The sequence below is a fragment of the Labrus bergylta genome, chromosome 22, assembly GCF_963930695.1.
Source record: "Labrus bergylta chromosome 22, fLabBer1.1, whole genome shotgun sequence".
Classification (NCBI taxonomy): domain Eukaryota; kingdom Metazoa; phylum Chordata; class Actinopteri; order Labriformes; family Labridae; genus Labrus; species Labrus bergylta.
In genome coordinates this window covers 12,419,267-12,434,166 of record NC_089216.1, presented here as the reverse complement: position 1 = coordinate 12,434,166, position 14,900 = coordinate 12,419,267, and the positions used below count along the sequence as shown (strand labels likewise).

At 40.4% G+C, this 14,900-nt stretch overlaps 1 protein-coding gene across 1 annotated transcript; it reads right to left on the bottom strand.

The window, feature by feature from the left end:
- Positions 1–172: 172 nt before the first annotated feature.
- Positions 173–11,917, bottom strand: tnk1 (tyrosine kinase, non-receptor, 1). The gene is made up of 14 exons (XM_020629170.3): positions 11,626–11,917; positions 9,004–9,182; positions 7,396–7,460; positions 7,093–7,281; positions 6,187–6,339; positions 5,830–6,107; positions 5,618–5,744; positions 5,300–5,446; positions 5,120–5,214; positions 3,805–4,035; positions 3,415–3,470; positions 2,387–2,877; positions 2,210–2,305; positions 173–1,542 (listed from the first exon to the last, which is right to left on the bottom strand). Exons 1-14 carry the CDS (start codon positions 11,709–11,711, stop codon positions 1,366–1,368), a joined length of 2,370 nt encoding a protein of 789 aa, XP_020484826.2. The 5' UTR covers positions 11,712–11,917; the 3' UTR covers positions 173–1,365.
- Positions 11,918–14,900: the final 2,983 nt, after the last annotated feature.

Below are 14,900 nucleotides of genomic sequence, written 5' to 3'. Positions count from 1 at the left end.
TTCAGTTACTGAGTAACTTGAACACCACACACACCCTGTTGGTGTCAATGTTAGCTGCATTTCTCTATATGCTAACATGTGTGTTCTAATTCAGATGTAGAAATGAAGTCAAATTCTAGCATAGCATAGAGCATAGGTAGCATAATGAAAATCAAACCGCTCCATCTCCTGGTACCTTGAAGGAAATACAAGCATATTTTATTACCGGTACATGTCTGCACATGTCCATCCGTGCCTCATTACAACATACAGGAAGCAACAATGCAAAGCAACCGGTCTTACAATGCACCGGGAAATCTGCAACATATTTACACTGGTTTGTCTATGTACACAGTGCGTCTAGTTTTCAGTCACATACCACTAAGAAGACTACAACATGACAAATATGCTCTGTGAAGAAAAATGTATAACTAACCAACATGGCAGGTTATTGTAAACACAAGGTGTGGTTGAATGGGTGGATGCCTCAGCAGCACAAGAGTTCATGACCTCTCTGTTGTGCCCCGAATACTGTCACTCATAATATTGCATCCAAAACATTTTACACCACACAGTTTTTTAGAAGTCTGCCCACATTGACCCCAATGCAACTTTACCATAAACTTTTCTATTTCAGTTTCAGTTGTGTTGTGTAGCCTGCGGTTGTTTGCCTCAAGTACACTGTGGCAGGCTAAATAGAATTGCTAAACGTTATTCTTTTAAGATAAAATACAAACCCAAAGCATTTCAATTTTCAAAATGAGACCTCTTACTGACACTGACTTTGAGGCAAACTTGTTTTTTTTCCAAGATCTCCCAACACCTGTAAACGGTCTAGTAAAATTGGGTCTAGAACTCATTGAGTTTATAAGTGGACTTTTCAAATTAACTGAAATAAACGCTTAAGGTCCACATCATTTTATAGCACACAGTGTGTCTGACTCACTGCTCCATGTAAGAATTTAGCAGAGGATAAAAAGGTTAAACAAAGTCACGTGCTGAAATTAAACACTCATGAAATAATAGCTTCATATTAAGACCAGATCATCAGTTTTATTCAATAAAACAATTTCTAAAACAGTATTTACAAATGTATTAAAGTACAAAAACTATTTGCAAGAAAAGACAATGTGCTAGATAGTGTATTATGAAAGTATAAAAACGGAGTCTAAAACATTGTCTTCTTTTCATTTCATGTGTTTCAAAGTTGTTTTCTTTTGACATTCAACCATCTACAGTAGTCTATGCATCTGACCTCCCAGCTGTTCCCATCATCGAGCTGGACGATGAAAGTGGGTCTCTCCGGTGTAAGAGTGTGTCAAGATGCTGCTAAGAAGTCAGCCCTTGTTTATTTACAGTAAGGGGACATCAGCCTGAAAGCTCCCCTCAGACGCGTCTTTCATTGCCAATTTGGGGTCGCTCCCTCTCTCCAGTTCCTTGTCTGTCGTCCTGTGACCATCGGATCAGGTGGCGGCTGGCCAACTGCAGGTTCCACTGGTGCCTGGAGAGGAACTTAAGACAGTCCTCTCTGGAGCAGAGGCTCAGCGAGTACAGCTGCTCCAACTGAACGGACACAAAACAAAAACAGGGAACAGACGAGGCGTTGTTCTCAATCAGCATTGACATCATCAAATTAATTCTTACACTGTTATTCTTCTTCTTTCTCTTCTCCTGTGTCCCTAACCTGTCTACAAAACCCCCCAATTATGAGAAAAGAAAATGTATGCTCGAACGGGCCGTTTAGAGACTATCCCTTTGTGACATCACAAAGGGCAGTAACCCCTTCCACAGGTGGGTGCTTGTTCTAATCTCCGCCAACTGGGCATGGTGCAAGAAAGCCAAAGCCACCCAAGCCCTTCCAGAGAGGGGCGTGGTCAGACACAGCTCATTTGCATTTAAAGTTACAGACACAGAAACAGCCTGTATGGAGCAGGGCTGAAATAGAGGGGTTTATAGGCATGATAAATGGATTTATAACAAGAAACTTCCCAGGCATGTTTTTGGGAGTATAATATGGGACTCTCACAGTGCTTTTTTAACCTTTTATTTTATTTTTTGATGTAATATGTTTAAAATTATTTCTCCTCAAATTGTTCTTGTTTCTTTAACAATTGAAAATCACTTGTCTAAGTTGCTTCTTTGTGCCACTTTGTTCACTTTAACATAATTACCAGTAAGTATGACTTAATGTACTACACACAGGTAGATGAGATGTTTTTTAGGGTCTGACCTTGAGTTGTTGTTCGGCTCTCACAGGGTTCCAGTCATTCCGTTGAAGTGCACCATGAACCTCTTCAACGGTCACTCCATGTACGGCCTCCATAACCTGAGAGAAGCAGATTGACTCAGTTTATTCAGTGAAAAAGTTTGTTATTCAGAAACAGGACATAATAAATCCCTCTCTTACCTGTGCGATGAGGTTGTCCCTCGTGGTGTGCACTTGAGGTGACTTGTCTCTTTCTCTGCCTCGTTCCCTCTCTCCATCCGTGACGTCATCCAACTGCGGGGTCGAGCGTGCCATGTGGGACATTTTAGCCAGGTTTGAACCCCCAATGCCCAGCTGAGGTTGAGGTAGGTGCTGGGGTGGAGGTTGAGTCTGCGCCGGAGGGAGCATGACCACCTGTGGAGGCCATGAGGTCCCAGGGAGAGGCTGAATGCTGGGCCTTGCCGGTGGTTTCTTTGTCAGGTGCTTTAAGTTGGGAGGCGGTGGACGGGCAGGGGGGGCAAGGCTGGCAAGGCCGGCCTCGCTGAAGCGGCGTGGGTCCTTCTGCATATCCGCACTGTGAGCCCCCATTACGAGGGGCAGCAGTCGGCCCTGGTGATCCACTCGGAACGCGCCTACTGTGTGAGCCCGAGGACGTTGTCCGCTCAGGACGGACTCCAGGCTCAGAGACATTCCTGCAGACACGCAAAGAGGCCTTTCAATTCACAATTTACAGTTAACATGTAAATATTATAGTATTAGTCATTAGCAAGTGATGCTAGTTTAGAATTTTCTTTAGGCCCTGCGATGATAGCCTTATAAAGCCACCAGAGGGCAGACTGGTCTACTGTGAGTAAATCATCTAACGAGTGAATGAATACTTCAATTGAGCTACTTCTCTCATGGTGAATGTGCTTTGTCTCTAATAATATCTTAATCAAGACAAGTTTCAAACATATTTAAAATAATTTAACATTTCCAAAGCTTTAAATGATCTGCAAAAGAAACTCTTAAGAGGACTTTATTGTTATCAAGTAATTTATCAATAACAGGTCAAATATTTAGGAGATTTCCCGGTGCATTGTACGTTATTAATAAGTTAATTGCATCATAGTAATATTCAAAATCTCAGCTGGCATCTGGTTATTTCACAGTGTATACATTACCACCATGTTAAATATGTTAGCTCTGGTTCACCTTATCCCTCAGTTGCTTTTCTTGTCAGTTCCTACCTGCCATTTTCTGCAGATTGGTTCCATCCTTCTCCCTCAGCCTCCAGCTGTTATTCCTGCACAGTTTACAACAGCAAACAAATGAGTGTGATCGCCTCCACTTACTAACCGTGCTGACTAACAGCTGGTGAAAGTCCAGGGCTGCATTGCAACAGTATTCTGCAATAAAACTTACATGCCTGAGATGCTTTGACCACAAAACAAGTTTTTTATTGTTTTGTGGAGGATATAAGCAGCAACAAATAAACTGCCACTCAAGATGAACTTTGTATCTCTGGACTTGTGTGTCTCTTGTTGGTTTATTTTTAGCTGCATGTAATTCAAGTTAATATATTATGATTTCAAAAGAAAGTAGGATAACAAGAAGAACAAATAAGTATTATCACTGACTCGTCCAGGCCCTTAGGTGTTCCCCAGTTGCGATCAGGTTTCATGTCTCCATGCCCGATGTGTTGCAGGCTGCCCCTTAGTGGGACTGAGATGTGGGGGATGTTAGAAGCAGCGTTGCCGGTGAGTGTGGCGGCGACAGCAGGAGGGAGAACAGGCACAGAGAGGCTGGCAGGAAACCAGCCGACTGTTTGCGTCCTGTGGTTCTGACCTCTCCACTCACACAACTCCAGACTAAAGAAAGAGAGAGGAAAACGTTTCGGAAATTAGCAGCAGCCAAACAGATCCTCTTGTTTAAGCGAAAGCACCTTGTTTGTAACTCAGAATAATGCAGACACATTGTATAACAGCAGCACAAGAAGCGATGTGTTCAAAAGTCAGTGACGAACATTACCTTAGCTAACAGGCTTAGCTGTGTTAGCTATGCTATGTAACACTGTCACATTAACAAACCCTCAAAGTCTTGAGCTTCTCTATAGGGAGTGTGATTGCTTGTGAATTTACATTTGAATATTTAAGAAGAAAAAAAGTGTTACTTCTTGAAGTCAAAGGGTCGATCTGTGTGTACTCACAAACAGGCAGGTACACAAATTTAAATCTAAAGTAACTCACGACGAACCACATAAAGAAGTCAATGAATGTAACCGCCTGAATTTTAAAGCGGTTATCTTCCTTCTAGACCGGGACTGAACTTAATGCTATCTGTTATGATAGTTTCTACTGATAAAATGCGAAATATGAATGGTTTGTTTGGAAACCTTTTGTGTAATTGAATGATTCTGTGCCACAGAATTTAATACAGTTCTGATCGTCAATATGTGAAATATTGTGATGTGATTGGTGATGTACTCTTTCACTGGTTTATTTTTGTTTGATTGATTTGGTATCTTTCGAGACATTAACACGCATTTCCCCTCTACCATGTGCTTTACGGTAAAATAGATTTTAGGGGGACAGAGTGTATTTTACCATTAATTAAATTAAAGTGTCTGAACTGAATCAGTGTTGTGTTTATTAAAGTTAAAACAGAGAGCTAACTTTGTGACTTCAGGTTTAGAAAAACTGCCCATTTATATTGATTTCTATGGATTTAAGTGGAAATTTTGATGCTTCAGAAATGAAGAAAAAGAAGAGTTTTCTAGAGTTTTTCCCACAAACAAAGTAGTAATGCATTTAAGTCCTCAATGAGATCAAAACTGGTAATCACATTAAGAGAGCCGGCCCATTTAAACCTCTGTTTCTGCTCAACAAAGGCCTTTTGTGTGCGTCAAAGTTTCCCCTGTACTCTTCCACTCCCACCCTCTTTTCTCTCACCCACCCATGGTCTATGACGGTCACAAGGTCGTTGGCCGCGAGGGCGAGTTTCCTGGGTTCAGCAAAGTCTCTGGTTGCTTGTACCTCCTTTGGTTTAGCCTACAAAGACACACAGGTGTGAACCGTCTGCTGCAGTTGAAGAATGTGAAATATTTGTACGTAAGTGAATCATTATGTCGCACACCTCTGCAACCATCGTAGAAAGATGAGCAAAGGTGGGTCTGTCGCTCGGACTGCAGGCCCAGCACTTCCTCATCACGGCGTACAGCTCTTGGGGGCAATCCGGCGGTTTCTCCAGACGCTCCCCTTCCCGCTCCACACGCCACAAAATCTGGATTTAAGAGAAAGTATGTCAGAGATTATAGAACTCTGAGTCACTGAGTGTATTATGAAAGCATCAGGGCGGGGTCACACATTCCAAACTTGAGACAAATACGCTGATTGGCATGGATACAAACACTGCCAGTACATAAACGTGTAAATGTTTTTGACAAGCATGTACCTGTCTGCCTGACAGACCGAACCAGGGCTCCTCACAGTAGGTGAACATCTCCCACAGGGTGACACCAAACATCCACACGTCAGAGGCGTGGGAGAACGAGCCGATACGGAGACTCTCTGGAGCGCACCTGGAAGAAAATCAGCAGCTATAAGTAACTATTTAAGAATTTCTTTTTTTTTTTACACACTCCCCATTTTCCCAGCATCCCTCACCATGCAAACGGGATCCTCCTGTGTGCTGCCATGATGTAGTGATCGGCCTCCTGGCTCAAGCCTCTCATAAGGCCAAAGTCCCCGATCTTCACTATCTCCCTGGATGCCAGCAGCACGTTCCTCGCAGCTAGGTCCCTGTGGATGAACCTCCTGGTCTCCAGGTAATCCATCCCCGCCACAATCTGAGTGGCAAAGAGCCAGAGGCGGACCAGAGGGTACTGGTACTGACGTGAGCGCAGAGTGTCGTACAGCGAGCCTAAGGGGGCCAACTCTGTTACCTAGACGACAGAAAAATAGATCATTGTGTGTTCCAACTCCTAAATACACAAACAGATCTTAATTATCCCTTCATGTTACCATTTTGAGGGGCTGTGTGAGCACCACACCATAGAGGCGGATGATGTTGGGGTGGTCCAACGACTGCATGGTGGTCACCTCTTGGAGGAAGTCGGTCAGTGATTCCGTCTGCCTGGACGCGCTGCTCCTCAGGGACTTTACTGCTACAGGCAACTGGGGGGAGGAAAAAGAGACACATGCTTTATCACTAACCTGCATCAAAGCATTCAGTCTTTGTGTTTTGGGCTGACATGGTCCACGTAAACAAACACAGAATAAAAGGACAATTAAATCCTGACAGCAAGTCAGTGCAACGGCTGATGCTTCTGTAATTACTTATTGACCATATGATGGCAGCAGAACTATCATGCTGTCATATTATTAACCCAAAACGATTTTAAGGTCAAATCCTTTAACATCAACATTTATAAAGAGTAATCTGACCTCATCGCTAATATCACACCAGCTTTAGCTTTGTTTGGCTCCTGAGGAACATACTCTCGTTAGCCGCTACATGCCACTCTATATTCACCAGCTGTTTGCTGACCTTTGTTAGCAGCTTTTTTTTTTAGGGCTGGTGTGGTTTAACTCATTGCATTATATCTTGCAAACAACAGCTGCTTATTAGGAATTAACAGAGCATGCTGAGGTGCAGCATAACTGAACTAAACCTGGAAGATGTAGGCAGTCAAATCATAAAAAAGAATCTACGAGATGACAAAAAGCTAGTAGAAAAAAAAAACGAGGACTAAAAAGATGGGGTGAAAATGATGTGTGGGTTGGACATTAATACAATTCCTCTCACATATGTGAAGCCATTCGATGTCAACACTGCATCAGAAATAGAATGTTGTTTTGGGGATGTAATATTGTGAGCTGTATCTGTGAAAAAGTACACATTAAAAAGAGCATTTAAACATCTCTTACCACTCTCCCAGTAGGTGTGTGCCACTCTCCCTTCTTCACCACCCCGAAAGACCCCGAGCCAAGCTTCTCTCCCAGAGTCAGCTCGCTGTCCTGGATCAGACAGGGCAGAGCACGGCTCCCCCCCTCCTGAATCTGAGCCGGCACGCCTCCACCTAGCTGCTCCGGCCCGTCCGGACCTCGACTTAATTGCTGTTTGCATCAATAAATGAATGAAATCTTATTACGGCACGCAATACTTCATTAACATACGGTTTACAAAAATTATAAAGGAACTCAAAATTGACTAAAATGTGTGTTTCATACCTTCGGCAGCCGCGATCGTGATTTTATCTTGAAGCGTTTTAGAGCCTCCCATAGTCTTCTTTGAGCTGGAAGGAAACGATTATATGATTATAGCTAACGTGACATATCTGTCTGAATTCACAACTTCTAAATCTCCACTAAATATTAAAGTTTCATAAACATGTATCACCAATAATTTAACCAAACAACTACTCTGTACACTCAATATTTCCACCGTTATTATCTCACTACATTGTTGATAAGAGTCTTTGTATTGAGATATCTCTTTGACGATGGGATTGGGCATCAAACAGGAGCTTTGTTTTGTTTATCGTTTAAACCTATTTCTAATATATATCCATGTAAGTCATCCTCTTTAAAAGGTCACATATTATGCAAAATACACTTTAACATGTTTTTTTAACACTAATATGTGTCTCTGGTCTGTCTACAAACCCCCCAATTATGAGAAAAGTCCATCCTGCTCCACTTTTCAGAAAATGTGTACTCAAACAGGTTGTTTGGAGATTTTCCCTTCATGACATCACAAAGAGCAGTAACCCCTCCCCCAGGTGGGTGACACTCCCATAGCTAGGTGTTTGTTCTGCCCTCTGAGTCTGCCTTCTCACTGTTAACAATAGGACATGGAGCGAGAAAGCCCGAGCCACTACTCCTTCCAAGGAGGGGGCGTGGTCAGACACAGCTTATTTAAAGCTACAGACACAGAAACAGCCTGTTCTGAGCAGGGCTGAAATAGAGGGGTTTATAGACATTTTTAACAAGAAACGTCACAAGCATGTTTTGGAGAGCTGTGAAGTTAATTAAACATGTTTAAAAGGAGGATAATATGTGACCTTTAATTTTTTGACTGTTATCAGATGTAACCCTTTAAACCTAAAACTCTGGAAAATTCTAATGAACAACCTTTGCAAAAATAAAGGCCAATTATAATACCTGGCTTCAGGTCGACTTTGTATTAAAGGTAATGTATGCAGGACAGAGATTGACATCAATGTCTTTCCTCCCTTCATTGATTACTTAGAAGCTGCCATTGTTGACTATGCAAACAGACACTCTCACAAACACAATGTGCACTGCTATTAGTGCAAGTTTGCTTTAAGGCAAAGTTTTTATACAGTGATGCCAGAGAAGATGGGATCACGTTTCAGTGGATGAAACTTTTAAACACGCCTGCCAGTGTTCAGTGTGTCAAGAAAACAATACTACGATGCTTTGAGGGAAAAGGTGGGATTGTTCAATAAAAGAAAACAAAGTATGAAGCATTCCAAAGACATTTGATCCAACACATTTTTGACCCCAAATCAATTATATTCTTATTTCTTTGTCCGTTTGTTCCGATAAAAAGCAATGTGGTCTGCATAATTGTAAAAAACACATTTTATATGTTGAGTTAGGCTCATTAAAGTCTTAAAAAAAGATCCGTCATAAGAAGTGGCTGAAAGCTTTCCTCCAGATGAGTTAGCCGAGATTGTGATAAGATCCAACAGTTGATTACATAAAAGGACACTATCCATAAACGGATTATTCACACCCCTCTGTAATCTTTGTGATAAACCAGACACTAGTAAGCGAGGACCTCTCTGATCAAAAGCAGTCGATGGTGCTCACCAGGTTTGCTGATTCCGATACTCTCCAGGTCGCTCTCCTTCACGTAGGCGAAGTGATCGATGCGCGTGATGTTGAGTCCATCTCTGACGCGCAGGTAGAACTTCTCCAGCTGGACCTCAGCCAGGAGTGAGTACAGCCACTGAGTGTCCTGGTCCATCAGCATGACCCGGCCAAACTTTCTGGAGAGACGAAGATAAAAGTTAGAAAGCAGTGCTCAGTCGTTTGCCGTTTCTTTTTTTTTCAGTTTACTTTGAATCGACTCTAACCTTGCTCCCGCTCCGGCCTCTTTCACCAAGGGAACTAACAAAAAGCCCTTAGTGTTAGATGCCAGAGTGGGATTGCTCAGCTTAAAGATGTGGGCCAACACTTATTTGTTGATGTGCTATGCCAAAGAAACTCTTACATGCACCTAATCTACAGTCCGCTGACAACGTCTACGATATAAAACTGTCAAAGGACTAAAACTGACATCTGTTTTCAGCGTTTTATAACCAAGTCAACTAGAAAATGATGTCTTTGGTTTGTTTAAGCACTTCCGAAAAAAGCAGTTAGCTATTTAAAGGACGGTGAAATCAGATGATCAGACGATGATAAAGAGCATAAACTAAAGAGAAGCAAAGACGAGCAGGTAGATGATGGGAAAGGAAATGTAAAAACACACATATTAGATTCTCTCCCCCTTAAGAAGCACGAAGAAGTAGGCTCGGTATCAGTGCAGCTCACTTGGCTGTGACTCACTTTAAACCTTTGAGGTAAAGATCCCACAGGGAGTCCTGATGCAATGTGAACAACTGAGAGGAGGAAACATTATCTTGTCTGTCAGTTTAAGAGGCCACCAGTTAGACAGGATCCTGTTCTCACTGAATTTATGTAACTACTGACGGTGGCATTTGCATCAGCTTTGAGGCTAATTTCAACATCATTATCACTCCTCTTCTTTTCTACATTTCTTCCATATCCTAACCTAACTGTTGACACAGAGCAATTACTTTATCAAAATCATGTGTGCAGAAACAAGCTTAAACAGAAACTTCAAACTCAGCATGCTCTTCTTACGTTGAATACAATCTCTGGTTTCTGCTTTTACAGTTCTTAAGGGGATGGTTCCGCCATAAATCAGTTGCTTATCAGCAAACCAAACCCAGCAGCCATGAGTCAGAAAAGGCCTTCCACATTCCTGTCAGCTACCTTAGGGAAAAAATTAACATCAACAACGAACAGCCAGCAGAGCCACATTTGTCCCCACCAATCAATCATGTTAGGTTTTTTTTTTTTTTTAACAGCCAACTGATGCTACAAAAAGTGGGCAAGTGCAGGAGAGTACTAGCCTGGGCTTGCATATATTTTCAGGGACAACTCCCAATTAATCTGCACGTAATTTGAGTGAGCATGAGATAAATTCTCTGCAGGTCACATTCAAATTCCAATGTAAAGCACTTACACATGCGCTGATGAACACTTCGTAAACGAAGATAACTCTGTGATCATCCTCTGTATGTGCACAGTGGTCAATCTTTAACCAGCACAGCTACTGAAACAGACTCTCAGGCTAACGGTATGCATGACAAACATATGTTTAACCGTTCAGTTATTCAGCTTTTAATGGATGAACAGTCACTGGTTAGACAAGACCTGTAACTTCAAATGGCTTTCAATGTGGATCCAGAGCAGCTTCTGTTGGAGAGCATTGTTTACACTGGTGTTGTCTTCGTCTCCCTGCAGAGCTCGAGAACAAATCGAGATCAAACCCCCCGACCGTCGCACATGACAGCCTCGGTCAACAAAGCAGCTCTGACAAAGCTTCATTCACAGAGAAAAAAGAGCATTTCAATCCATAATATTAAGATCCTCAGAGCTGTATCAAAAGCACAAGGGTGTGAATCTTGTACAATTTTCAAAGATGTTTACAAGTGCAGTCCAGAGGAGATAAGGATACTACACTCCCTGAATTCAAATCTCACCTCAGTGAAATAACATTATAACCAGCTAAACGTACTTATTAAGGTAGCTTAGAAAAAGAAGGCTACTCTTTGTGTTGCCTTTGATGGAATTCTTCTGAAGCAGCATTTTATTGTTATAATTGGAGTACACAAGTGTGTATACTTTGGCTTCTTTATACCTATTTGCTTTTGGATCCAGCACCAACTTAAGGACATGCAAGTCTGTGAACCACTTTATACACTATTGAGAAGTTGAATCTATAATATTACACCATATTTATTAACATGTCACATGTTGATCATAGAAGCAGAATGGAGTGTAACTTTAGCTGTCACATGAAATGTTAAAAGTAATGTAGGCCTATAGTGAATTAGAATTAATAAACAACAAATGGAACCTCAATAAGTCACCTCTGTGATGATTAAGTAGCCTGCTTAAGTGGCCTTCATGTTTGGTCATCCTGTAGGCTATATCTGCCATTAGATTTAGGCCTATCCAGTATTCTATTGCAGGCCACAACATTAAAGCAAAGCCATTAAAATACAACCTAATTGTCAACATTTTTAAGAATTGAAAAGAGTTTATTAACCATGATGTAGCCTATTTTTGAACTCCTAACATAAACTTCAAAACTTACAGAATCTGTAAAAAGGCTAGAGGTAGACTACGACCTCTACTCACCGTTTATGAAAATACTTCAGGTATTCAGTCGGTGACAGCTTTGTGTTAAACACAGACGCCCCGATACAAGTGATCCATTTTGGCATTAAAACATCCAACGACGTCGACGGAGGGCTTTCCAACAAATCACAACTCCTCTCTGAATCCTTTAGTGCGTCTAAATTATTCACAAAATGAAATATTTCGGGAGTTAACCGGCAAATATGTAGTCTGAATCCAATAATGTTTTGCTGATCCTCACAGGCGCTGTCGTGATCGACCTGTGTGTTTGAGGATCTTTTCTCTTCTGACCACACCTCTTCTTCCTGAGTTTCTCACCTGAGCAGCTCTGGCAGTCAGACAAACTGAACCTACCTTCACAGAATAGATGATGACATTAAGATGATAGATTAATGCCATTAATCATCGGCACAAATCACTCATTTAGGTCAATGTGGTAATGTGGTTTAACTGGAAACACACCAGATTATTGTTTACACAGAAATTCCAAACAAGTAGGCAACAAGTTAAATATTATAATGTAATTTGAAAGATAGTTCATAAAATGTTAGATCCTGTAAACTATCTTAAACAAGGTAGAAATATGCTAATTTACAGTTTATGTTTGTTTAGCATCTAAAACTAAAGGATTGTTTATTGTTGAACCTGTTTCAGGCCTATAGCTAAAACTACATGCTAGCTCAGGGATGGGCAACTTTGGTCACAGCAAGGGGCCACATTCATTTAATTCTCACTGCCAGAGGGCCAAATTGTAGTATACAAAAAACGATTACAGTCAATTATGTCTCAAATTTAACTCAACATATACCAGTGATCAAATATCATCATGTTTTCTTCATGTTTCCAATTAATTGATATGTAAAAATTGACCTGAGGGCCACGTTGAGGGTTGATGGGGGCCGCCAGTTGCCCACCCCTGTGCTAGGTTATGAGGTGCACTCTATCTAGCTAAAGCTTGTATTTGTACCCTATGGCTTGTATGCTACTTAAAACCAAAGCTAGTTTCAACAAACACTACATTGTTTGAGTTTGTTGTTTAAATGGTTTAAGTCATCCCAAGCAAGTAGCCTATAGCATATTGGGTCGCATATATGAAGTTAAACATTATCTTTAGGTAGGCTACACAAACTGTAGGCTACCTTGCTTTAACTGAATCTCTTTTAAGTAGGCTACACTTTTATGTAATGTACTCGACTAAAGGCTCCAACTAGGCTAGCTGAAGTGTTAGCTTTGAGTTTTCATTTGACTTATGTTCCAACAATAAACCCGGTCTTTATAAAGCCTACATTTGAAACTCTTAAAGTGTAACCTTAACAAAATGCTCATTTTGGAGGCTAATGCAATTATTTCCTTTTTTTAAAGTGTAGCCTACTTTTTTTTTACAACCCTAGGCCTATACATATTGATAAATATGCTGCAGACAACTCAGTGAAATACAATACAAGTCGACTGTAGGATAGCCTATCACAAAATGTCAGTCTTTAAAAATAGAATTTTACCAAAATATGATAGCCCACCATAAGGCTAGCAGATGAAAAAACAAACACTTTAAGACAGGGCAATTCTTTCTGACTGCGTTATTCAGCTATAACTGTATACAGAATAAATTATAATTCAGTATGATAAAAGAAAACATTTAAACAATTAAAAAATCTCAATTGTCTTATGATTAGCCTATAAAGCGTAATTTGTAGAGTTTTTCCAACTTTATTAAATATAGGTCATCTTTTATTCTTCTTCCATGACATATGCTACACTTTATAACGTTACCTAAGTCATGACTGGTGTCCAAGTAAGTACAAATAATGCTTTTAATCCATCCATTGACCTTCTTTATTTCTTGTATGGACTCATATGAAACTTGTCATGAGCCATGAGTCAGAGATTCAAATGTGTTTTTTGTGTCACAGTCTTTCTCTCCGCCATACCTGCTGCTGCCAAGCAAGTTTGACCGGATTTCTTTTTACACTTCACTCGTGGCTGTTCTTTTGAATGAAAACCAGGTAACACAGTTGACCTGCCTGCACTTTGCACTTCCTGGTACAGTACCTCTCCTCCCTCTCTGAATTACTCAATACACACAATAGATTTCTATAGAGCCATTCAAAGGACTCCCTAGTTTCTCTGCACTGTAAGCTATGAAGTACAAGGCAGTGTTTATGTCACAAGTTAATAATGACATGTCAGCAACTTAAAATAATGACACGAGCAGATAATGTCAATTGGTGATGCATTACAAACTACATAATGTCACCCTTCAGCCTTTCAGCTCTTTAGACAATGACCTATTATTTCCAGGACTTGATGAGTAGTTGTGTCTGCAGGACTAAGTGTATATGGGGAGGATGTTTAGGCTGCTGACTAAAGTCTCTGAGGCTTAAGCTCATTTGTGTCATTTTACCCTGTGGGAATCTCTCACCGCCTTGTTTCAAGTGCCTGAGAGACAGACAAGCTGTAAGAGTGAAGGGACCTGGCCTATGAATCACTGAAAAATGCAATATTAGTTGTTTGAATATATGGCAATGGAAATACTGAGAAAGAGCAGAGAGAAATGTGATCGTTTTCTAACTTGTGTGTTTAAGAGACATATAGTATCAACCAAAACTGTCAAAGGAATGAGTTGTCAACCAGTGAGTATCTATAGAACTTACCAGACAGAAATGTGAACTCTCTGAGGTGAATGGAAAAGAAATAAGACACGTGACGTATGACAGTGGAACAAAGGGAGAACAATTATGAGGCAAGTTGATTCATATGTTTGTATTATTGACCTAAAAGGTCAAGAACTTTATACTAAGACTGTCGATGATGTAAAGTAAATTAGTTATCCCCTCAAATCTTACAGAACTGCCATTCGGTTCGACATAAAAGGCACATTTAGGGCACATGCCTATAGAACAAGATATTATATTCTAACTTTATTAATATTATTATCTCCCAACAGCTTAAAAGACATCAACCAAAACACCACGAAAACACCACGAAAAAGTTAAGAAATTAATAATAAATGAATAAATAAATAAAAATAATAATAATAAATGAAAAAAAAAAAAAAGAAAAAAAAAAGAAAAAAATAATAAATAAAAAAAATAAAAAAAAATAAAAAATAAAATAAAAAATAAATAAATAAATGAATAAATAAATAAATGTGTTTGTGTGTGTGTTAGTTCATTAGTCGGATAAAAACAAACACTTTTTTGGCTGCTGATTAAATCCAGACCAGAGTTACAGCGCCCTCTGCTGTTTGATTGTAATATTGGATACTTGTCGGCAGT